Below are 23,171 nucleotides of genomic sequence, written 5' to 3' on the forward strand. Positions count from 1 at the left end.
ATATCTATGTATCATTCGCAGAGTGGATACTTTTGTCTGTTGGTTGGAAAGCACCAGTCTGGTGGGCTCATGGTTGGTCTCAGTAGTCCAGTCCAGGAGCTGCTTTACAAGAACCATTCATTGATCTGGAAGAAACTCTTTTTATAGGCAGTGAGATCTACTGGAACAATATCAACCATCCTTATCCCTCCCCAGTTTTGAACTGAATCATTCTCCACCAAAGGCCTGTGGTCTCTGATGCAGGCTGCATCCCCCCAGACTGTCTGAAGCTTGCTCATAGCAGTGCATTTATGGGACGGCAACATGATTTCCTTACCACTTCACCCCCAGGAGAGTTTTTCAATTCTTTATTTAATCTGATGGGTCTAATCTACATCGTCACGGAGGATGAGATGTGGGAGTTCTGCTCCAACCCTTACAGTAAGAGATGCTGAGATATGATGCTGTACCCACTAATGCTGTACATGGACGCCAGCAGTTTAGACAATAAGCATGGCTGTCCAATATATGTGTTCCTACTGGTCTCTAGTAAGAGAGAGTGAGAAAATATGCCTTGTCCATATGAAGCCAGAAAAGAATGTCTGGTTCTAGAAGACAAGGTACGAAGGACTGCGTGTAAATCCCAGTGACTGAGAAAGCAGCCTGAGTTTCGTTTGTTCTAGGGATCTAGGGTAATTCAAGCCTTTGGGCTAATAGCCACTTATCAATGAGTGCATACCATGTATGTCTTTCTGTGATTGGGTTAGCTCACTCAGGATGATATTTTCCAGTTCCAACCATTTGCCTACGAATTTCATAAACTCGTTGTTTTTGATAGCTGAGTAGTAAGAGCACCAGTGGAAGGGGAAGACCTGGGTCCTGCTAAGACTGAACCCCCAGTGAACTAGTCTATGGGGGGAGGGCGGCAATGGGGGGAGGGTTGGGAGGGGAACACCCATAAGGAAGGGGAGGGGAGAGGGGGATGTTTGCCCGGAAACCGGGAAAGGGAATAACACTCGAAATGTATATAAGAAATACTCAAGTTAATAAAAAAGAAAAAGAGAGAGAGAGAGAGAGAGAGAGAGAGAGAGAGAGAGAGAGAGAGAGAGAAAGCAGCCTGGAGCCAGTTGTGTTATTGAGACTCAGACAGCTTGGCCTTTACACATGTGACACAGCAGACTTCCATGAGCAAATCCTTAGCCTGGAAGATGTAGTTATGGTAGCCAAGAAGAACTAACAAAGAACTGTCCCCTCTGTCTGCCTCTTACTACTCTGATCTCCCACATCACAGGATGCTGAATGGTCTTCCGCATACCCTGGGACGCAGCTCACAAGGGACAGCACCTGTCTTCAACAGAGCTTCATCTGAGCCTGCCCTTGGCCTGTGGTGGATGTGCAGGAAGTGAGCTGACAGGTGAAACGTAGCCTTGCTGGGTCTCAAAGTGCAGCTTGAGACTCACCCACTGTGATTGTCAACACTTCCATGTCTCCATTGGGAGGGCAGTGTCACAAGGTCCTCCTACTGTCTTCTCACTGCATTCACATGCTTCGCTTCGTGTGACACAAGCTCATTCACAGTTCACAGGAGGCAGCATATCTTCAGAGCCCTCATGTCTGGCCACAGAAGCCAAGAGAGCAATGTCACAGTTCACAGTGATAATGTAGATAAGCCAGGGCATTTCGTCCAAGTTTTACTTTCAAGTGTATCCTTTTATTGCAGTTTACGCTACTCTTTCTAGAAGGCCAGGTTGCGGGAGAGCATTTGGATGACGTCACTGGGAACTGCCAGGGCCTCCTGCTAACCAGCTTTCCTTATGGTGACCAGATTCTGAGGTGCCATCTCCAGGAGGCTCTCCAGTGACACAATGGAACCCTTTCCATATCTCCTCCCTCTAAAGCTAGAGATTTCTCTTTGCTCCATTAGTAGTTACATGCTCTGAAAGGGCAGATTTCGTCAGGGGCTTGGCATGGGGAGAAAAGGTCACGGGACACGGGATGGAAGATTCTTCTGCATAATAATTTTATTCCCAGATCCAGTCCTGTGACATACATTCCAATTTCCTAGGTTTTCCTCTTTCCCAAAAGGCAGTATTTCCCTCCAGACCTTTAATTTATTGGATATTGGATTTCATTTTCTTATCGTGCATTCCTTCCAAGGTGTCTTTCTTTACATATATTCATGGATGTGTACTCACAAAGTCTCTGTTTTGCAGAGACTCTGTTGCAATGATCTTGGTAACATAGTGAACCCAGTTACACAGTGAATATACAACTTTAAATGTTTTGCACCTACTTCAGATGATAAACTTCCAAATCCTTTCTCAAAAAAATAACCAGATATTAGTGAGCAAAGGACAACGTGGATGGAGATTGCTCTTCCGCGGGTCCATTAGATGTCACTTCTCTAGTATCAACCTTCCTGAGGTCCCAGGGCCAGGCCTGAGGGTGTTAGAGTTTGGACCATGATCCTGTATTCATGCCAAACATAAGATTCAGGAGGTTGGGCAGGGAGTGGAAGGGCTTGAGGTCAGGTGAAAGCTCAACGTTAATAGGTCCAGAAGTTCTGGAGGGAGTCTATTTGGCATTGTCATCTGTGGCTTCTACGTTCTTGACCTAGTTGTGAGGAATCCATGTTAAAATTCCACCTAACCTCATAACTGTAAGAGTGTAAAACATCACCACATAGGTCCTTTGCAAATTGCTTTGTCCTTTTTGATGCCCAGTTGGCTCATGCAGGTTCACTACCACTAGGTCCAAATTAGGGGATATTGTTGGTAGATTTAGAGGTTCACTGGGTCTCTCCGATAGTCAAAGTAATTAATAGACTTTACGGAGAACTGGACGGATAGGATTTCAAGAATAAAAAAGCTGAAGAATTCTGCCAACTGCTGATCTCTAAGACTCAGAAGCAATGGGGGGGTGTATATTCTAAACAGAATATTCTATGGTTCAATCCCTCCTTGTATGGAGTACAGCAAGCCCAAAGTAAGAAGAGCCTTTCCACACTTCCTGGACTCTAATGAGAGTTTTCATAGTGTTTCCTTTAATGTCTTGTTCATTATTTCCACCTGCCCAGAATTCTGCACAACAAAGACTCCAAACTATGCATACATCTTTGACTGTTATTTACAGGCTTTGACTGTGAGAGCTGGGCTATTATATGACAGCATTCCTAGTGAGTGGCAAAATTAGGGTGAAAGTTCCTAGCAGAGCTTTCTAGTTGCTCTATGATCAGTTTCAGTCCGATGTAGTGAGCTTCTACTCACCCAGAAAAGGAATCAATAAAAACAAGCAGGCACTTTTATCTTACTCTAGGAGACCATGTGTTAGTTAACTCAGGATCCCATAATTTATCAGAGCATTGGCTACCTGTATGCAATCCTCTCTGGGTAAATGATCTCTGTTTTTTATTTACATAGGTGCAAATGTGACATCTGGCTTTGACATCTCCTTCTACACTGTCCAGTGTATTAGGTAGAACATACCTTGGTGTTGGCAACTCAGAGAGTTCTGTGGACCCAAGACAAGTAGTCTGGCAAAGCTGAGTTACAAGAAACCTGCCAATTGACTCTGGAAGAATGATCTTTCCCTCAGGTGTTCACCACCAACCTCTGGCGTCAAGCTATCCATTTGATTCTTTTGCATCCCCACCTCTTGGTTATACTCGAAATACACAAGATCTAAGGCACAAACCACATAAAACTCAAGAAGGATGACTGAAATGTGGATGCTTCACTCCTTTTTTTTTATTAACTTCAGTATTTCTTATATTCATTTCGAGTGTTATTCCCTTTCCCGGTTTCCGGGCAAACATCCCCCTCCCCTTCTTTATGGGTGTTCCCCTCCCAACCCTCCCCCATTGCTGCCCTCCCCCCAACAGTCTAGTTCACTGGGGGTTCAGTCTTAGCAGGACCCAGGGCTTCCCCTTCCACTGGTGCTCTTACTAGGATATTCATTGCTACCTATGAGGTCAGAGTCCAGGGTCAGTCCATGTGTAGTCTTTAGGTATTGGCTTAGTCCCTGGAAGCTCTGGTTGCTTGGCATTGTTGTTCATATGGGGTCTCGAGCCCCTTCAAGCTCTTCCAGTTCTTTCTCTGATTCCTTCAACGGGGGTCCTATTCTCAGTTCAGTGGTTTGCTGCTGGCATTCGCCTCTGTATTTGCTGTATTCTGGCTGTGTCTCTCAGGAGCGATCTACATCCGGCTCCTGTCAGTCTGCACTTCTTTGCTTCATCCATCTTGTCTAATTGGGTGGCTGTATATATATGGGCCACATGTGGGGCAGGCTCTGAATGGGTGTTCCTTCAGTCTCTGTTTTAATCTTCGCCTCTCTCTTCCCTGCCAAGGGTATTCTTGTTCCCCCTTTAAAGAAGGAGTGAAGCCTCCTTCTTTAAAGGGGGAACAAAAATATCCACAGGAGGGGATAGGGAGGCAAATTTTAGAGCAGAGAATGAAGGAATGCCATTCAGAACCTGCCCCACATGTGGACCATATCTATCTTTCTATCTGTCTATCAATCTATCTATCTATCTGTCTATCTATCTATCTATCTATCTATCTATCTATCTATCTATCTATCTATGTCCACCAAAACTAGATAAGAGGGATGAAGCTAAGAAGTGCAGGCTGACATGTACTAGATATAGATCTCTCCTGAAAGACACAGCCAGAACATGTCAAATACAGAGTCAACTGCCAGAAGCAAACCACTGAACTGAGAACGGGACACCTATTGGAGGAATTAGGGAAAGGACTGAAGGAGCTGAAGGGGCTTGCAACCCCATAAGAACCAACCAGACCTTCCAGGGACCAAACCACTACCCAAAGACTACACATGGACTGACCCTGCATAGGTAGCAGTAAATAGCATTGTTGGGGCAACACTGGAAGGGGAAGCCTTTGGTACTACCAAGGTTGAACCCCCAGTGAAGGGAATTTTGGAGAGGGCAGTAATGAGGGTAGGGTGGGGAGGGTACACCCATTTAGAACGGGAAGAGGAGGGGTTAGGGGGCTGATGCACAGGAAACCGGGAAAAGGAATAACATTTGAAATGTAAATAAGAAATGCCCAATTTAATAAAAATGGGAGAAAAAGAACAACAACAAACAAACCAACAAAAACAATAGAGAAAATGTTCCAGGGGCAGTGCAGGGGAATAGTGGTGAACAATAAGGGGGATGTATAGGGGATACACATATGGGGAAGGGAGAGGAAAGGGAATGGGGGCTTAAGGAAGGAAACAAGGATGGGGAATAACGTTTGAAATGTAAGTAAAGAGATATATATATAATAAAAAATTTTAAAAATATCGTTTCTCCAAAATTGCTGGAATTCAATAAATCTGCAGTTATAACCGATGCTTTATTACAAGGAATGCAGAGGCATACAGCTCTGTGTGTCCTGATCGCTTTTTATATTCCCACACTGAATGGTTTTATTTCCTCTAATGTATTAGAGAAATACTTCTCTGTTTCTCCTTTGTCTGTCATTATAAAGGAAGCTAAATTTGTGAGCCCCAGGATAAAGCAAGGATATTTTTCATCATGAAGGTGGGTTCCACAGAGCATGACAAACTGTCTACATCAAGAGCACAGTTTCCTGTGCAGCTCTGGCTGGCTGTGAACTGATGGTGAAGCCTAAGCTGCATGAGACTTGCAGAAAACCACTGTTGCCTTACACTTGTGCTGTTACAGGAGGAAGAACCGCACACGCCTCAGGACGGTCTTGTGAGTGAGGGATTAAAGGTCACATTTTTATTTATAGACAAACATTAATTTATTTAAGAAAATTTTAAAGTGGGGAGTCAATGAGTTCAATGTATATAGCCTTAAGAATATAGCATATTAATTTAAAAACTAATGTTAACAAATAAATAACAAAACTTCAAATGTAAACAAATAAAACCAAATGCATAAAACAACCAAATTTCAAACTAAAAACTAAATATAACAAGTAAATTAGTCAGCATTCAATTCCTGCTGATTTTTCAACATATAACTCCAGCCTGTTGCTGGCCTTGCAAACACAGCAGAACGGCAGGTAAGATGGTAAAAATCTCTTCAAGAGGAATGTAGATGCCTCATTCGGTGTAGTTGGTTGTTGGTGGACAAGTCGTCAAAAGGTTAAACGTGAGGCATGTTCCATGCCACATCTCAAGTTCTTTCAAATTCAGCCCAGGATTGCTATGGTTACAAGGACTGAGATGCGGGAGGTGGTGTCAATCTTTGCACCCTCAGTGCTCCTGGTGGACAGTCCTGTCTCTGAGAGCTGTAGTCCTGGTCTGGGCCCTGGGAAAGCTTCTGCTGCAGTTTTCAGACCTAGGGGTGGAAAAGGCCTGGTGAGGACCTGCCATGCCACTTATCCCATACACAGCAGCACAATTCAGCAGGACAATGCAGAATAATCTTTCATCTGAGGTCATTCACTCATGCCCAAGAGAGAAGGGTAAGAGATCCCACAGGCCTGCATATTTTCTCAGCTTTTCAAAATGCTAAAAATCGAACAGTGAAAAGCAGATAATTCCAATCGTACATATATATTATATTTTAATATCATGTTACAATGTCTAAATGTCATTTGAGGAGAGATATGAACAACCTAGAAAACAATAGGAAGGCCTTGGAAGCTTGGCCATGTCTGCAATGAAGACTATTATTATTCCTCCAGTGCAGGAATATGCCTGGGGTCCACCTGACAACCTCAATGTCTGCAAAGACCCAGAGAAACAATATCTCAAGAAGTACATGCACACTGAAGTGATATTATATTTGGCAAGAATATGGTGCATGGAAATCTTGCCAAGACTAAGCATTGAACTCTAAAGGAGATTCTCATGCAGAAAATAAACTGTACCACTCCTCTGTTTATGGGTATCGTAAAACTATTTATGGGGAGACTTAAAGGCACTGGGCTCAGATAATAAAAGAGAGCTCAGACTGGAGGGATCAGTACACAGTAGCCAGAATCTCTATGGATCACATACACTTCATGGACAGAATTTCTTTTAAATGCACAAGAATAATATTCTGAGCTGCTCCTAGCTGACAGATGCTGAGAACTATGGAGAAAGTCACACACCCAATAAGACAGTTTATAAGTACAGGGAATCTACTTGGGTCCTCTCATCCTGTGCTTTCAAACCATCTCAGTGACACCGAAATGATGCTGCATCTTCTCAGACAAGGCCTTTTGCTCAGTGACCAGTTTTTTCTGATTCAGGGGGTCCTGCAGACTTTCCTCCATTCTCTCCTCATCCTGGTCGTTAGAAGATTATATTGTCCATGGAGACAGGAATGTATACAGACACAGACAGACAGACACCCAGACATACACACTTTTGAAATCACCCAAATATATTTGTTCACACATACAAGTAGAGTATTTTGCAGAATGTGGTTAGTTTCCCAGTTAATGGTAATAGAAGAGATCACCCAGTCTACTATTGTGGCATAAGAAAAAAAAAACCTGGAATGGGGTAAGTACACAGTGAGCATAGCCTAAAGACAGCTCAGCCAATAAAGTATATTCCCCTGAAAATCAGAAATTAGAAATGTGACATCTAGGCCTGTTAGCCAAGCCTGCTTAGCAAGTTCACAAGGCTGTGCACAGGAGGCTGATTTCAGGAAACAGAGCACTGGGGGGGGGGGGGGCAGGTGAGCTTCTTCAGTCCTCTGCTCACTGTTTCCCAGTGCATGCAAAGTGAGCTGCATTTTCCAATATGAGGTCCCTTTACCATACAGTACCTGACAGGGGAGCCAAACTACCAGCACAAACAGCTAGGAAATCTCCATAACCACAATCCAAGGTAAAACTTGGACTGGGATGCTATCAGATATAATTCCAGTAAGAGAAGGCTAATTCAAAGCCAAATGCTGGCAGGTATAATCAAACTCAGCCGCAGTCCATGGAAGGGCTGGACAACATTGTACCTTTTCACTTTCTGACTGATGGACATCTGGGTAATTTTGCTTCATGGCTGCTCTGAGGTGAACCACTACAACACTAATGTACCACAGTTTCTCTGCTCACACCTACTTCTTGTTCTGGAATCGCTGTGTCAAAAGGTTGTACTTTCACAAGAGTTGTACATGGCTTCTCACAGGGCTACCCATTTGACACCTCCAGCAATGTCTGAGGGTCATCACTGTTCTAAACCCTCCTTACAGATGATTTTCACTCACATCAAATGATTTTGAATAACAATGGTTAAGAGTGCCACAACACAACACAGGGTGAGTGCTGTGGACTATTTTGAGCCTAAGTTTCTGTCTGAGGCAAAGATGTGATTCCACCTCAGCATAACTCCTGGACATCTTCTGCTTGCAGATTCAACTCTAAGCAAATTAATCTTTCAATTAACAAATTCCAGGCCAAACTCCAAAGCCAAGGTATATTCAACCAATTAGGCCAATCTGGAAAGAAAGTGGTGGCAGGTAATGATTAACATAACCAGGATGCTGAGAAGACACAACAAGCCACATGACCTTCCAGTGTTACTATACACCGAGAGCAAAGAAGGCAGAAGAGCCCTGAGTCAGCAGTTTCTATACTGAGGTATATAGATTTCACACGGCAGCCTCTCCTCACATCCCTGTACCCTATTCCTGAGTTTTTCTCCAAGTAATGTCAATGTTGATGAATAGTTTTCCCAGTGTAAATAATTTCAATAGTGATCAAGACCCCATTAAGAACAGTTTAAAACTAATTGGAAAAATTGTGTTTCCTCTTCTTTCTCTCTCCCTCCCTCTCTCTCTCTCACTCTCTCTCTCTCTCTCTCTCTCTATATATATATATATATATATATATATATATATTGTTGAATAGAGATGAGGCAAAGGAAATGTTTCAAGTGAGAGCTTAGACATTGCTATCCATCCCTTATGGAGTAAACCTGTGTAGGGAATGCACTTCTTCGGCACACTAGGTTGGGAGAGTTGGAGAAAAATTTCCCTTTAATCCTCACATATCTCACACAAACCCTCACCCTGAGAGAAGTCTTTCTTACATCCCTGTTCATCCAGTCAGCTCCAGGACATAAGCCACAGGAAAGAACACTAAAACACTGACATAAAACAGGACGGACAAACTGCTTCTCAAGCTCTGTCACTGTAAACCACGATTTGGACAGGCAGAAGGGAAGATTTTCAATGTACGGGGAAAAGGAGAGAAAGTCCAGAAGCCCCATCATAATTGACAATGAGAGCCATCTTTTGGCAATTGAACTGAACTCTAATCAGTTCTGTGCACTACAAAGATGGCTACCTCATGGCATGTAAGTGTGCAGTGTGTGATCAACAGATCCCCCTTAAGGAAATGCATTTTCTAGTTGAGCAGGAGGATTTGGTTGTCAATCCTCCAGTTTCTTGCATGAAGCTAACATCACAGAAAGTTTTGTAAATGTTCAAAGAGATGAACAACTGGATGAGACCTAGGAGAGTGTCTGGATAAGGTGGAGAAAGGTTAAACTGGTTTGACTTGGTTTATGCTTAGATATCAGGAAAACCTGCCCTTGATGCGTCATTCATCCTACCTGAGGCTGCTTTTTACACGGATTTTCATACTGGCTTCCCCACAGATCCTTGTTGTTTCCTTAATGGACTCTTCCAGTGCAATCTGTTCCCATAGAAGCTCCCTGTTCTCATGCCGTGCTCTCTGGGCATTGTTCTTCAGCTCAAACAACTCAGTTAGGAGGGGGCAGAAGCTGCGGCTGAGACACAAAGAAAAAATGGTGACTCCCAGCCAGTCTCCAACTTCCTCCCACTTCTCCAAGTCCATTGCTCCTTCTAGGGTCCTGATCGGAAGAGAGCCCCAGATTATAGTCCAAGTCCAGAGTAGCCATGGAGCATGACCTAGAGTCAGGTCAAATGGAGAAAAGAGCAACATTCCAGAAGACTCAGGGCACTACTCAAAAACCTGACACCATTGATTCAAGTTTTTCCCAGAAGAGGACTTAATCCCCATGTGTGCTTATTTGTCCATTTTATTAGAATGTCGCTTGGAGGCCAATCTTTCTGTGTCCTGTGTGTCCTAGAGCCTTCCTTAGACACAGGCTTCCTGGTCTGCTTCAAACACTATAAAGCCTGATCCTCACTTTACTTCAAACATAAGAATGGGCTGACACATGCTGTGCCTTGTGCTGGGGTCACAGCCTTGTAAGTTACTCACCAGTACCAGTCATTTTCCAGTGTGAGGTGTGTACATTTGACCAAAGCTCTATTGACCTGCTCGCTCATTTTCTTCATGTCGGTCATCACTTCCTCGTGCTGCTTCGTGAGCATCTCGGACTCAAAGTTGTTCCTGTGGTAAGGCATGGTCCAAGGATGAAATAACATTATGAATGAAGGATTCAAGAATTACATGAATTCAGACTGAATCCTGAACTACCCCAGCCTAGGACATGCCACATCTTGATCCTTGGTATTGCGTCCATTTGCTATTTATAAGTTTATTATTATGGACACAGGGACAGCAGTGCCAGCAAACAAAAGGAGGGAGCTGATTTGCTTGAGCTCCCTGAGGGAGTTTGAAGGAATTGACTAGCTTGCCAAGAACATTCGAGGACCCTGTGCCACGATCCAGGCTCCAACTTAAACCCATGAAGACTATTCTCCTGTTCTTAGGTAACAATTCTCAATCATAGAATCTATTGCTACATGAAAACCCAAAGGAACATGAACAGTATTTACAGGGAAAAGAATTTATAACACGCACCAGGAGATTCCCATGTGCATCCACCTGAGCAGATGTGAAATGTTCTACTGCTCACAGTGAGGCTCTCACCCTCATCATTATCATGCCATGGAAATTGACACAGGATAATTCTCAGGACAAATCAGAACATAGAATACCCAGATCTTAAGTGATACACAAAAACACACTCACACATGCATACACACACACATACTCACACAAAACACATTCTCTCTCTCTCTCTCTCTCTCTCTCTCTCTCTCTCTCTCTCTTTCTCTCTCTCTCTCAAATACAATTAGAATGCCAATTAAATACAAGGCTGTGGCATTATCTCCAAATACAGTGAATATAATCAGAGAACACCAATGATCCCCTGTTGTCATTCCTGTCACACACTATGCGGCAACAAGTGGGATTAGGCCCCTCCAGCTCTTCACAGGACCTACTGAACCCAAAGCACCTCCACGTCAATTACAACAATGATTGGTCATAATCAGAGCACCTAGAAATTCCCACAAGCCAACACCTGTCCAGGCTTCTTAAACCACACACCTAGAGCTCACACACTAGTACACTCACTCCCAGACTGTGATTCAGGCCACAGGCTATTATTTACGTTTGTAAAAATAGCCTGTGCCACCATCTCTTTCCCATCTGGACTTCACATTCTGATGCAATCAGGAAAGTGATTTTGACCATGAGGACACCCTGGAGTTGTAGCCTACTGTGATGTGAGGAAATGTGGATTTAACAGAAGTTGCATTGTGACTACCTGTCATTTAAATTCTTTCCCGGGTAATGTGCCAGGATTCTCCTGAGTTCATCTCTCTCCTTCTGCATCTTCTGGAGAGCAATTTTGATGTTCTCCAGACGCTTCATTCTCTCCTCCTCAACAGGTGTCATGGAGGGTTGGGATGATGCCTTCTGATCAGACTCTGTAGGTAGATAAACACCAGTGAACAGGCATATATGTGGACACAGTGTCAAGGAAAACTATGCTTAGTCTAAAACAGAAGTCTGAGGATGAACAGTTCTACAGATACAGTGAATCCCTGACAGAGCAAGAAAGCTATCTTTAAGCTGAACTCAGCTAGGTCCCTGTTCCCCACCATCATCGCCATAGGATGACATATGCCATCATAGATATAGACCATACCTCCTAAAGCCATTCCTCTGGCACTGAAATTCTAAAGCTGGCCTAAACAAGAAGAATTGGAGGACGTTCTCAGCTAATGTCTGATGTGAGGCAGGTAAGTCCTTGAGTTCAAACTGCTTAACATCTTGAATCCCTAATCATGTGTGTTCAAGGACAAAGTAACTGAGACCTTGATATATGACCAGGAGAGTATCCCTCTTGGCATCAATTACCCAAGTAATCTACAGGACACTGCTGAGAATGAAGTGTTTCAACAGCCGATCCTGTTATTCTTTGTTATTCTTATAAAGGCTCATCCTGGTATTCTTTGACACTTCCCATGGCGTTAAAGAGATCCAAGGAAAGCCCCTTGACATATAACAGTTCTTGGTTTTCTGTCAAACTAATGATCAGAAATTGTTGAATCTGGGTCAGCCATTTAGGAAGACTGAGGCTCTAAATCATACGTCCTACTCCTGGAAGGACCAGCTCAAGCCAACCTCCTCCAGGAATCCCCCTTGCCCTGCCCAGTACTCACTTGACCTCCTCAAGGACCTTTCCATTCGTCTTCTTCTCCAACGTGATGGAGGGCTGGCCTCCCTCTGCCTTGGTCTGGTGCCTGTATGGATATGATTGTCCCTCCGAAAGAGACTGAGGATCCTGGAGAACATGCCTCCTGGGGAACACATTAGGAAAAGAAGGGAAATCGCTCAGGCAGTTGGTGTCACCACAACACTGGTGACATCACAGAACATTCTAGTGTCTCCTGGATACAAGAGAATTTCCAGGGAAGACACTACCGGTGATGTCAGTGGGAAATGCCATAGCTTACTTGCTAACTACCTCTACCAGACTGACCAGGTTCTGCAGTGGCTTTTCCAGAGACTCACTTTTGAGCCAGGAACACCCATTCGCTCACTCTCCTTCCAGAGCTTCAGAGTTCTCACTGCTTCATTACAACTCAGTTGCTGAGGAGAGGGAGAGTTGTATCAGGCCTTGAAATGGATAGAACATCTTTGTTAACAGCCAAAGATCTAAAGACCGTGGATGATGGATATTCTTCTTCCTGAAATGTATAAACCCCAGGGTCCATGCATGTGACAAATAGTCCAATTCCCACAATTTTTACTGTTCTCCAGAGGCCAATATTTTTTTCCTACACCTTTAAATGTATGCAAGCTGGAGTATGTTGTTTCATGGAGTGTACCTTGAGAGGGGGCATGGTTTCAATATATTCACCCATGTTTTTTCCTGAAATCTCTGTCTTACCATCCCATTTTGTGCAATGGAAACTCCCTTTTCCTGGCAAAATGCTTCTCAGGTATAGGGCAAACATCAAATTGTAATCTTTCTGTCCATTCTTAAAGTTAAAATCCCCAAAAGTGAGGGAACTGAGACCCAAGCCAGAGCCATGGAGGGGCAAAATGCAGAGGTGCTGCTGGCCAAGGAAGAGCAGGAGGAAGTAGAGAAGCTTTAGCACAGCATGGTGCACAGGGAGCTAGAACTGGAGTTCGACCTGGGCAACCTGCTGGCTTCACTCAAGAGGACCTACAGGGTGCTTAACCATCATTTATAACTCGGTATCTGGTGCCCTCCTCTGGCCACCGAGGGAACTGCATTCAGAGCAACCACAGACAAAAGTCAGCCAAAGAACAATTCACCAAAATAAATAAAAATGAATACATTTTTCTTTCGAAAAGCCATACACATGTATGGTCAAGTCAAACAAAACCCAAGGAAACACAAGAAATGAAATATTTCACAACAACCCAAGAGTGCAAGAAACAGCATAAAAACAATCTCTTAAACCTATAATCATTCTATATGTATTTCTTGAAATAGCAGTTGGAGGAAGCAGGCTGTCATGCTCTTATAAGTTCCATAGCCCCATTAACCCTTGTCACAGTCTCCACCTGTTTGACTTTTTCTTAAGCACAAATATGTACGAGTTAGAATCCCGAGTCTGTCTGTGATCAGACTGTAAACTGTAGTCAATGTAACACTGGCAATCATTAGCCACAATCTTCAAGTTTCCCTCCTAACCCCAGAGCACAAGCATAACTTTGGAAAGCAAAACTCACCCTCCACCAAACTATCTATCCTCCAAAATCCAGTCTCTCCAAAACACCAAGTCCATTCCTCATGCTATAAAGTATGGCAGCCAAGCCTTGCATATGAAGGAACGATGGTGCAGGCTCTAATACCTCAGCAAAGAGACATTTCCCTAAATTCTTTTAAAGTCCGGTTTCCATGATAAGAGTTATATTAAAATATTATCCCAATCTAGACCTGTTTCCCTGGCTTGGCTCATGCCACATGTTGTCTACAATGACTCCAGTTTTAAGCCAACTTTCTGTTACCAATGTTAAAAATTTTAACCATACCCAATAACTTAAAAGCCAGTGACCTGGGGTTGGGGATTTAACTCAGTGGTAGAGCTCTTGCCTAGGTAGCGCAAGGCCCTGGGTTTGGTCCCCAGCTCAGAAAAAAAGAACCAAAAAAAAAAAAAAAGCCAGTAACCTATAGCCAAGACATGTAGAGCGTATTATACATTTAAAACCAAACAGAAAAAAATGAAGTGATTATACATATCTTTAGTATTTAGATCAAATACCATTTTTACTTTTTGTAGCTATCATTTTAAATGAAGCACCTTGTTACCTGTTGAATCCAATAATCACAGTCACAGATTTCTCTAAGAGAAACAGACACCAGCTCCCTTACCATAGTAGCTTTGAAGCTACTTGCACCTTTAAGACCAGCTAGTGTACACATTTAGCCAGCCCCCAGTTATCTAGGATGCAGGGCTCCAAAGGTCAATTGAAACTGTTTTTATTTATTTGTTCTTTTCTTGAAAGGACTTAAAACTAAATCAAGGGGGGAATCAACCAGCATTTAAAGTTTTCACCATTTTTTCTTTTAAGCATGAAACACAAAACATTCAAGCAACGAGAAGCAAAACCCAGACATAAATTGACATCCGTGGACAGCTTGGTGCAACAAGGACAGACAATACACATAGAGGGAAGGAGCTAGATGGTGTCCCACCAAAAGGACCCAGATATTCTTCTTAACGGACCCAGAACCAGAAATAAGCACTTCTCTAATAGGAGTCAGCAAGGAGGCAGGATGTCCCTAGGAGAGCTCTTAAAAAGCTTAATCTCATTTTCCTTCTTTTGCCAAAGCATCTGTGGAGAGTCTGGGAGGACTGTTTTTCTCAAACCATTTTCTCTCTTGTCTAGGGTGTAAACTGTCTCTAATCAGGGTCCAAAGACTAAAAGCATCTATGAGAATTGACTTTGCTTCTCTAGATTTTAGCATAAATCTAAAAGAACACGTACACAAAAACATTTTACCATTATTACCTGGTCCCTTTTTACAAGGTTTATTCACCACTATCCCAAATCTTTATTTTCTTTTGCATGTGCTTTCAATTCCCACGGTCCTTCTGTATCCTGCTTACTGGGACCTTTCCTGGCCCATTTTCCCCAATGTGTCCCTCCTTCACTGGCCGGCTTCCTGGGACCATCTCATCAGGTTGTCCTCTCTTTCCCGATCTTGGTGGGACCTCCATTTGATGATGCCTGTGTCATCAGGACACTGAGGACCGGGCATAGGCCTATAAGAGTTAAGAAGAAACACACACTTGGGTCATTCGTGTTAAAAGAATGCTCTCCGGGCTTTACTGAGATCTCCTTATATACCAGAGGCAAAAGCCGTGGAAAAACAATAAAGCAGGTGAAAATCCCCAACCAGAAAAGTAAGAAAACAGGAGAAGTCTGCATCGTGGCAAGTCCTGGCCCCAACACAGGGGCATAAACAACTTCTTAACATCAATAAGCTGAAAGGCTCAGCAAGAGGAATGGGTGCCATGGAAGGTCCTGGCCCCAAATCAGGGTCCGAGAGCAGCTGCCAAGAGTGTAAACAACTTTTGGCCACAGCAGGCTGAAAGGCACAGCGAGGGGGAAGGGAAACACTCCAAGGTAGGGCCCAACAGGCTAATATAAAAATGTATTTGAAAAACTAAAACACTATATATCAAGAAAAATAATTAAAATGTGCTACATATCTAAGCACAACATTCATAATAGAAAAAACTCAAATGACTGAGAAATTCATAAGAAATATTCATCATTCTTGTATATCACACAAATGCAAATCAAAATTACTCTGAGATCACTTTTCATATTAGTCAGTATGACTAAGGTTAATAACACGTGTGACAACTCAAGCTGACTGGGTTATGGAGCAAGGTGAACATTCATACTCTCCTGGTGGAAAGGCAAACTTCTACAGCAACTTCAGAGATCAGTATGATGGTTCTTCAGGAAGGTGAAAATTGTTGTACCTTAAGATACAACTCCAGGTCTCATGTCCAGATGTTGGTTCATCCTAGAATAGAGACCTTGGCTCACCCATGTTCACTGAAGCTCGTTTATAATACTTAGGATTTGGAAATATTTAAGTTGTCCCTTAACGGACGAATGCATAAAGAAAATGTGGTGCATTTACAGACTGCATTTCTGCTTAACAATTACAAAAGGCAAAAAGGAAGCATGCAATATGCAGGACAATGAATGGATCTAGTAAAAGTCATTCTGGATGCGGTAATCCAGGCTGAAAAAGACAAATGGGATACATATTCACCTAAATATGGATGTTAGCTGTTGATTCTTCAATCTGTGTAACTGTATGATCAGTTTAGTGTAAGGGTCTAGGGACGTGGGCCAGACTGTCCTCATTTAGGGAAGTACAAGTTCACTCATGGATTGCTGAGGGACACTATCAGGGATAGGAATGTGAAATGTGAAGAGACAGGGAGAGGGCAGCAATGGAGGGAACATAGAGAGGGACAGCTAAAATGAGGCACTGTATCAAAGCCTAAGAGAGTAGAAACCCTAATTGCTTTTTAAATTGTTTTATAAAGGTAACTAATGCAAGGAGAGAAGTTAAAATGGTGACTGGGTTCATCTATGTGAAATTTCAATAATAAGTAAGTCACAACAATTATGGAGTTTGACTTTCAATGAACCTGTTACAGATAATGAATATCTAGTCCTTTTGGAGACATCTGTCACCATCTATTATACACTAGTCATTTTATTTGTTTACATTTCAAATGTCATCCCCATCATTGATCTCTCCACTTTGAACCCCCATACCCTCCCAGTCCTCTTTGTTTCTAAGAGGGCACTCCTCCATCTACCCACCCACTTCCACTTCACCCCTCTAGCATCCCCCTTCTCTGGGACATCAAGTTTCTAGAGGGCCAATTGCCTCCCTTCCCAGAGATGTCAGATGAGCCAGTTGTTGCTACACGTGCTCTACACTTTATGTATCAGGAGCCATGGCCAGGACCATATATCCTCTTTAGTTGGTAGTTTAGTCCCGAGGAACTCTGAAGGCTCCAGTTAATTGATATTGTTGTTCTTCATATTGTGTTCCAATCCCCTTCATCTCCTCCAGGCTTTTCCCTAACTCTTTCATTGTGGTCCCCAGGCTTAGTCCAATGGTTGGCTCTGAATATCTGCATCTATGTCTTGAACAGAGGCACATGAGAGGCTAGAAGGAAGCCTCGGACTCCAAAAAAAGGTAATAGGATGTAATTCTGTATTTGCCCAGAAGATGGCGCATAGGATCGTATTCACACACACTTGTTTCTCACTAACCTCTTAGTTCTGTCCAGCATGTCAGGTAAGGTCCGCAATGTGCTCTGTGACTGAAGATCCTTCTGCTTGCTGGAACTCGATCCGCTGCGTGGAATACTCTCGACCGGCGATGGGCGTCTGGGTCGGTGGACACAATGACTCCAGGAACTGTGAATGAATGGACTGAGTTGAGCAGACATTGAATTCATCTGAGGGGTTGGCATCTCCAGAACCTGCAGCTTAGCATCCACGGATCCAGGAGAGCACAGTGTGCAGGGCTGAAGTCAGATTCTGTAATGGGGAGGAGGGAGAATCTAAGTTTTTGAAGTATTTGTTCTTTTTGAAAGCACAAAGTGGGAGATCAGTCAGTTTTCCTCTTTTTGCAACATCTTACTCTGAGCTGCAGGACATATCCTGGGGGATATTGCTTTCCAGACTCAATGGGCTTTTCACAAATTCCAGTTTCCTGAAACGGCATGGCCCTACTTTGGTGGACTGACTGGTAGGAAGTGGAAAGGTCCTCTGAGGGGCAGATGAGGATCATAATAGGAAAGGCCAAAAGAAGAGGAAAGACACAGTTATGAAAGGGCTGCTGGTGGGTACAAGGAAACAACAAGCACATTTCTCAAAGCCCTGTTTTACTATAGCACTGTGGGAAGCATAACCACAAGCTGACAGGAACAAATTGTTAAAATAAACAATGCATTCATTCCCATTCCCCAAACTTCTCCGTTTTTTCCACCAAGGTCAATAGAAGTTTAAGCCTCAGGTACACCTTCTCTTACGGTTCCATACCTCAGCAGGCTGAAAAATCTGCCAACAGGCCTTGACCTTCCTTGACTATCCCCAGCAGGCAGACCTTCTCTCTCTTTCTTTTCCTCTGTTTGAGAGCAGGAGCAAATGACTTTATACAGTGGGTGATTTCCATTATCAACAAACAGAAATTTTCCTAAGTCATTAAAGCTAGAAAGCCAGTCATTGATGGGCGGGTGCGGTAAGGTCATTCTAACTAAACTATCCCATGGAGAAAAGTAAAAGAGACAGCCACACCTGTGTTTAGGAAACAAGATGTCCACAGGAGATTTGAGTACGGGTGCTGAGTGGGAGGGAGGAGGTCATGAATCCAGCTGGAAAAGCCCACCCCACTTTTAGATGTGTTTTCAAAAGGCATGTATTAGAAATTTAACCACAATAAAAGTGTGTCAGCAAATGTGCTCTAATGATAGGTGATTATGTTTTGGGGGTCATATTGACACAGAAACTGGATTAGTGGTAATATCTTGGGAAGTAGCTTGTGTTACAAGGAGAACTTCAGTTATCCCTTGCCTAGGCCATCTACTCTCTTTTCTTCTCTTTTTCCTCTTTCACTCTTCTACCTGGGCTGATGTAGCAAAAGGCTCTTACCAGAGACAAGTCAAAGGAGAATTAAGGTGAAATCTTTAGCCTGTTTTCTTGGAGACACATTGGACTGGAAAGGCTGTGAGGGAACCAGGCGGGAGGAGACTGCAAAAGGCAGAATGAAGCAGTGACTGCACTGGTCGTGTTTCCCATTCTGTCACAGAAGCATCTGGACTTAAGAACTAATAACAAAAGGATGGAGAAATGGTTAGGACCTGGGTGCTAGATGCCAAGTGGCTGACATAAGAATTGTACACCTATTCACCTGGGACTTTCAGGACCTCAGTAGCAGCCCTTTACCAAACTGTCTCAGTGGGCTAAAGGCCCATGGAAAAGAAAACATTAATCCTGACCTTGGCCACAGCCAAAGCCTGACTTCTAAATTTTGACTGGCAAAACAAAGTTCTTCACAGTTTGTTGCAGATTCCCTCCGAAACTATCTCAGGGGCTTCTCTGTCCCCCAACCAGGGGCATTTTGACCACAGGGGTAGGAACTGGCTGCTGTGGGGATAGGATCAAAGGCACTCTCCATGTCAATGATGACTAACAGGGAAGGTTACTTAATGTTGGAGATCAACTCCTCTCTTGGAATAGGGCCAGCAGATATGGCAGGCTCCCTTAAAGAACTTCTCTTAATGAACACTCTCCTTCTGTGAGCAAGTGTTGAAGGTCTGGCCACTGAAGGCAGCAACTGGAATTATTATTTTTTTTCAGGGCCAAAAGTCTTATAAAACAACCACTAACTCTATACCTATCTTTTTGTTGTCAAAGCGTCAACCCCAGCCGGCCTCATCACCTTGAAACTCCTCTTACGCTGACTTGGCCTGAGCTGCGCCACTGCCCACGTGCAGCCTGCAGCTTGCTAGCAGGCCTGCATGCTTGTCACCCTCAGCCCCTATATTTTTCTACTCTGTGCTGTCCCTTCCTTAGAAGCTGTGAATGTTTAAGCAACAGGGAGAATTTTTCTTCAGGATCTAAGGTAAAGCTTTCAGGCTCTTGTTAATACCTGCTTCAGACAGGGTCACTCACTAACCTGGAGTTCTTCATACACAACTGTTAACAGCAGCTAGACTGGACAAGGGGAGCAAAGGGAGGGGCATCTCTCCTTGGGGAGGAGGCTCAAGAGAGAAAGATAAAACTCCCCGGCAGAAAACAATTTTTCTCAAGCAAATTATTTTTAACTTTTAACTTTTAAGTTAAGCACCAAGAGGACCAAGTAAAACTCCTTGACAAACAAAGCAAATAGTTTCATGATTTTAAACACAGTCGTCTGTCCAAAGTCCAAAAACGAAACAAAAGCCAAAAAGACACTGGACAATACCACAGAAAACAGCCCAGACAAACAAGACCAAGACAAAGAATCCTATAACCAATTTCCACAGGTGTTCAAAGAAAATTAGGACACAAAGAAGACAAACAATTTCAACAGTCAGACAGACAGACGCACCACGCGGCTTCGGTGTCAAACTGAAACCAAAAAATTCAGACAGAGGCGACGAGGGTCTGAATCCTTCAGTGGATCCGACTCTCTCCTCTCTCCTCCAACCCAAAACCATGTATCCTTCCGATACAGACTGAGCCCCCCCAAAAAACTGGGCTCCAAACACCCTTGGAACGTCTTCCAGGGCTGCGGGGGAGAAGTCCGAGCTCATCAGCTCCTTCTCTGGCCCGCCCAAATACAAACGGTTTAGACCCAAGCCAAGTAACTAAGCATTTACAGAACAAGTCACAAAGCAAGACAAGACAGGACAAGACAAATGCTGGCCAGCTTACCTCCCGGTGGGTGGTCGGTGGTCTCTAGGCAGAGGATCTCCGATCCCGGACGAGCCCCCATATGTAAGACTCTCAGAGAGAATCTTCCCTCAGGAGGGAGATCCTCAAGCCCAATGACCAGACCGAGTCCACAGGCTGTAATCTGTAAGAGGATTTTTATTGATCAGGATACACAGGTATCTGTGGGCGTCCCAGTCAATTCGGAAGACTGGCGCGCCTAGCAGAACCAGGGACGGGTTTTTATAGTGTATTGGGAGCAGAAGCAGGCTTATAGAAGCAGATGTATGGTTACAGGGATGTGATTGGTGGAGTAAATGAGGCATACGTGTATGTTATCTATTTTGGCTATAATCATAACAGTGAGTTAGCAAAAAGTACAGGGTGGTCAGGGCTTCTGGGGGCTCAGGGACTGTCTTTTTTTCTTGTCAGGTGGCCCATGGAGCAATGTCCATAATTTAGTCTGGTTTCTGCATTTTGTTATCTTTTCTGGTCTGTTTCGTCTAAATCATGGGTCAGCTTGTCTCACATATCTAAAAACTTATTTTTTACTTTTATAGTTGAGGGCCTTGGGCTTGTACAATTCCCTTTTTGGGAGGGGGTCTTTCAATACGATCTAAATCAGAGTAAGAGTGAGGACATTCAGGCATTTCATTCACACACTTAGATGCAGCAAGTGTGACCAGGTCCTTCCAGCTGTTGAAAAAAATCCAATCCAACTCCAAGGAGCTCAGGGTCAAGTACAAGAGAGGTTGACCCTAAACACACAGCACCTAGCTTCTCTCACAGGCCAGCACCTGCCAAGGCTCCTTAAAGTCCAGGATGAGAGGTGAAACACTTTCTTAATGTGAGGAAATCTTGGCTTAGCAGAGAGAGCACAAGACAGTCAGTAGGTTACAGGGCATAATGACTACCTGTAGTTCAAACCATCATTGACATAAAGGTCCAGGATTTGAGAAAGTTCATCCCGCTCGATTTTACACTTCTGGATTTCAGATTGTAGTTCCTCCAATTTCTTTATACGCTTTTCATGGTTACTGATGAAATTTTCTGATGATGCCTTCCGAATAAACCCTGTAGATAGATAAACACAAGTGAATGTACATATTGGATAGCCCATGGGTAGAAAAGACCATTCTGAGTCTCAAAATGGAGGTTGAGGAAGAGGAAAGGCTGGAGACTTGTTGAATCCCTGAAAGAGAAGAAAAGCTATCTCTAATGTGGACTCTTAAGCTATTTCCCTCTTCCCAACCTCCATTGCCATACATAAGCCTCACTCACTATTACATGATCCCTCATCGTGAAAGACAGAATCTACCTCTGACATAAAGATTTGGGACATTGTCAGCAGATATCAGATGTGGAGCAGGTCAATCCTGGAGTTCATAGCACCATCAAACCCTAATCGTGTGTTCAAGCTTAAAGTGTCTGAGACCTCAATTCATGACTAGGGGGTTCATCCTTCCTTGTTGTTGTCACCACAGACTTAGTAACCTACAGGAATCTAGAGGATGAAGTGCTTCAGCACCCAACCATGAATGGCCACATTGTTATCCTCATAGGGCTTCCTCCTGGCATTCCTTGGCAGTAGAAATTAAAAAGCTCATAGAAAAGAAACTGCAGGCCTGCCAATTCCTGGCTCTCTGTCAAATTAATCATCAGGACTCTTAACTCTTGGTCTGCAATTGACAAATTCCAAGGCTCCTGCCTGTAAGGCCAACTCCTGAAAGGCTCAGCTCAAACCTGCCTCCTGGAGGAAGTTCCCCAACTCTACCTAGTACTCACTGTGCCTTCCCCAGAATGATTTCATTCTTCCGTACTTACAGGACAGAAGGCCAGTTTTCTTCTGCCTCGTTCTGGTCTCTCCTTGGTCTCCCCTCTCCTTCTGAACTAGCTTGAGCAGCTGGTGAAACATGCCTGTTTGTGAACCCAAAAGGCACTGAAAGAATTCCACAGGCAGTTGGTGTCACCACAACACTGGTGACGTCACAGAAGATTCTAGTGCTCTCTTAGATACAAGAGATTGTCCAAGGAAGAGATTACTGATGATGTCACTGGGAAGTTCTATGGCCTCCCTGCTACCCAGCTCTCCCCAAAGCAACCAATTTCTATGGGGCCCTTTTCTGCAGCCTCTCCTGTGACCCAGGGAATATCCTTTGGCAACTTCTCCTCCAAAGTTAGATATTTCTCTCTGCTTCATCGGATGTCATCAATGCTTTTGATGGGGAGAGTTGGTTACAACCCTGAATTGGATAAGAGACTTTTGTTAGTACCCAAATCTCTAGGGACCATAAATGAGGGAGATTTCTCTCAATAATAAGTCTACACCTGAGACAATGCACATACATACAGTCCAATTCCCAAAGTTTCCCTGTTTCCTAGAGGCCAATATATTTCTCCTGTACTTTTAATTTTATAAAACCTGAATAATATTTGCTTATTGTGCATTCCTTGATAGCCAGGACTATTTCCACATACACGTCCATGTATTTCACAAAGTCAATGGTTAATAATCCTACTTCTTGCAATAAAAACTCCCTTTTCTTGGGAATA

The 23,171-nt window shown here is 43.5% G+C and overlaps 2 protein-coding genes across 2 annotated transcripts; both read right to left on the bottom strand.

The window, feature by feature from the left end:
• Positions 1-5,728: 5,728 nt before the first annotated feature.
• Positions 5,729-12,591, bottom strand: LOC148000703 (disks large homolog 5-like). Its single transcript, XM_087586942.1, has 5 exons — positions 12,341-12,591; positions 11,440-11,602; positions 10,143-10,274; positions 9,508-9,684; positions 5,729-6,295 (listed from the first exon to the last, which is right to left on the bottom strand). The coding sequence occupies exons 1-5, from the start codon at positions 12,489-12,491 to the stop codon at positions 6,211-6,213; spliced, it is 708 nt and encodes a 235-aa protein (XP_087443068.1). The 5' UTR covers positions 12,492-12,591; the 3' UTR covers positions 5,729-6,210.
• A 2,029-nt stretch (positions 12,592-14,620) lies between these two features.
• LOC148000704 (uncharacterized) lies at positions 14,621-22,543 on the bottom strand. The gene is made up of 5 exons (XM_087586956.1): positions 22,443-22,543; positions 21,533-21,692; positions 18,855-18,953; positions 17,472-17,618; positions 14,621-15,421 (listed from the first exon to the last, which is right to left on the bottom strand). Exons 1-3 carry the CDS (start codon positions 22,531-22,533, stop codon positions 18,890-18,892), a joined length of 315 nt encoding a protein of 104 aa, XP_087443082.1. The 5' UTR covers positions 22,534-22,543; the 3' UTR covers positions 14,621-15,421; positions 17,472-17,618; positions 18,855-18,889.
• Positions 22,544-23,171: the final 628 nt, after the last annotated feature.

The sequence above is a fragment of the Rattus norvegicus genome, chromosome 15 (genome assembly GCF_021556685.1).
Source record: "Rattus norvegicus strain SHRSP/BbbUtx chromosome 15, alternate assembly SHRSP_T2T, whole genome shotgun sequence".
Taxonomy (NCBI): domain Eukaryota; kingdom Metazoa; phylum Chordata; class Mammalia; order Rodentia; family Muridae; genus Rattus; species Rattus norvegicus.

Coding starts and splice junctions, on each gene's coding strand:
- LOC148000703 (XM_087586942.1), bottom strand. CDS start 12,491: ATGTGTTCCCCAGGAGGCATGTTCTCCAGGATCCTCAGTCTCTTTCGG. Junction 9,685..10,142: donor CTGGAAAATGACTGGTACTG/GTGAGTAACTTA, acceptor TTTGTGTCTCAG/CCGCAGCTTCTGCCCCCTCC. Junction 6,296..9,507: donor CGTGTAAAAAGCAGCCTCAG/GTAGGATGAATG, acceptor TTCCACCCCTAG/GTCTGAAAACTGCAGCAGAA.
- LOC148000704 (XM_087586956.1), bottom strand. CDS start 22,533: ATGTTTCACCAGCTGCTCAAGCTAGTTCAGAAGGAGAGGGGAGACCAA. Junction 21,693..22,442: donor GAAAACTGGCCTTCTGTCCT/GTAAGTACGGAA, acceptor ATCTATCTACAG/GGTTTATTCGGAAGGCATCA. Junction 18,954..21,532: donor AATGATGGTTTGAACTACAG/GTAGTCATTATG, acceptor TGCCTTTTGCAG/TCTCCTCCCGCCTGGTTCCC.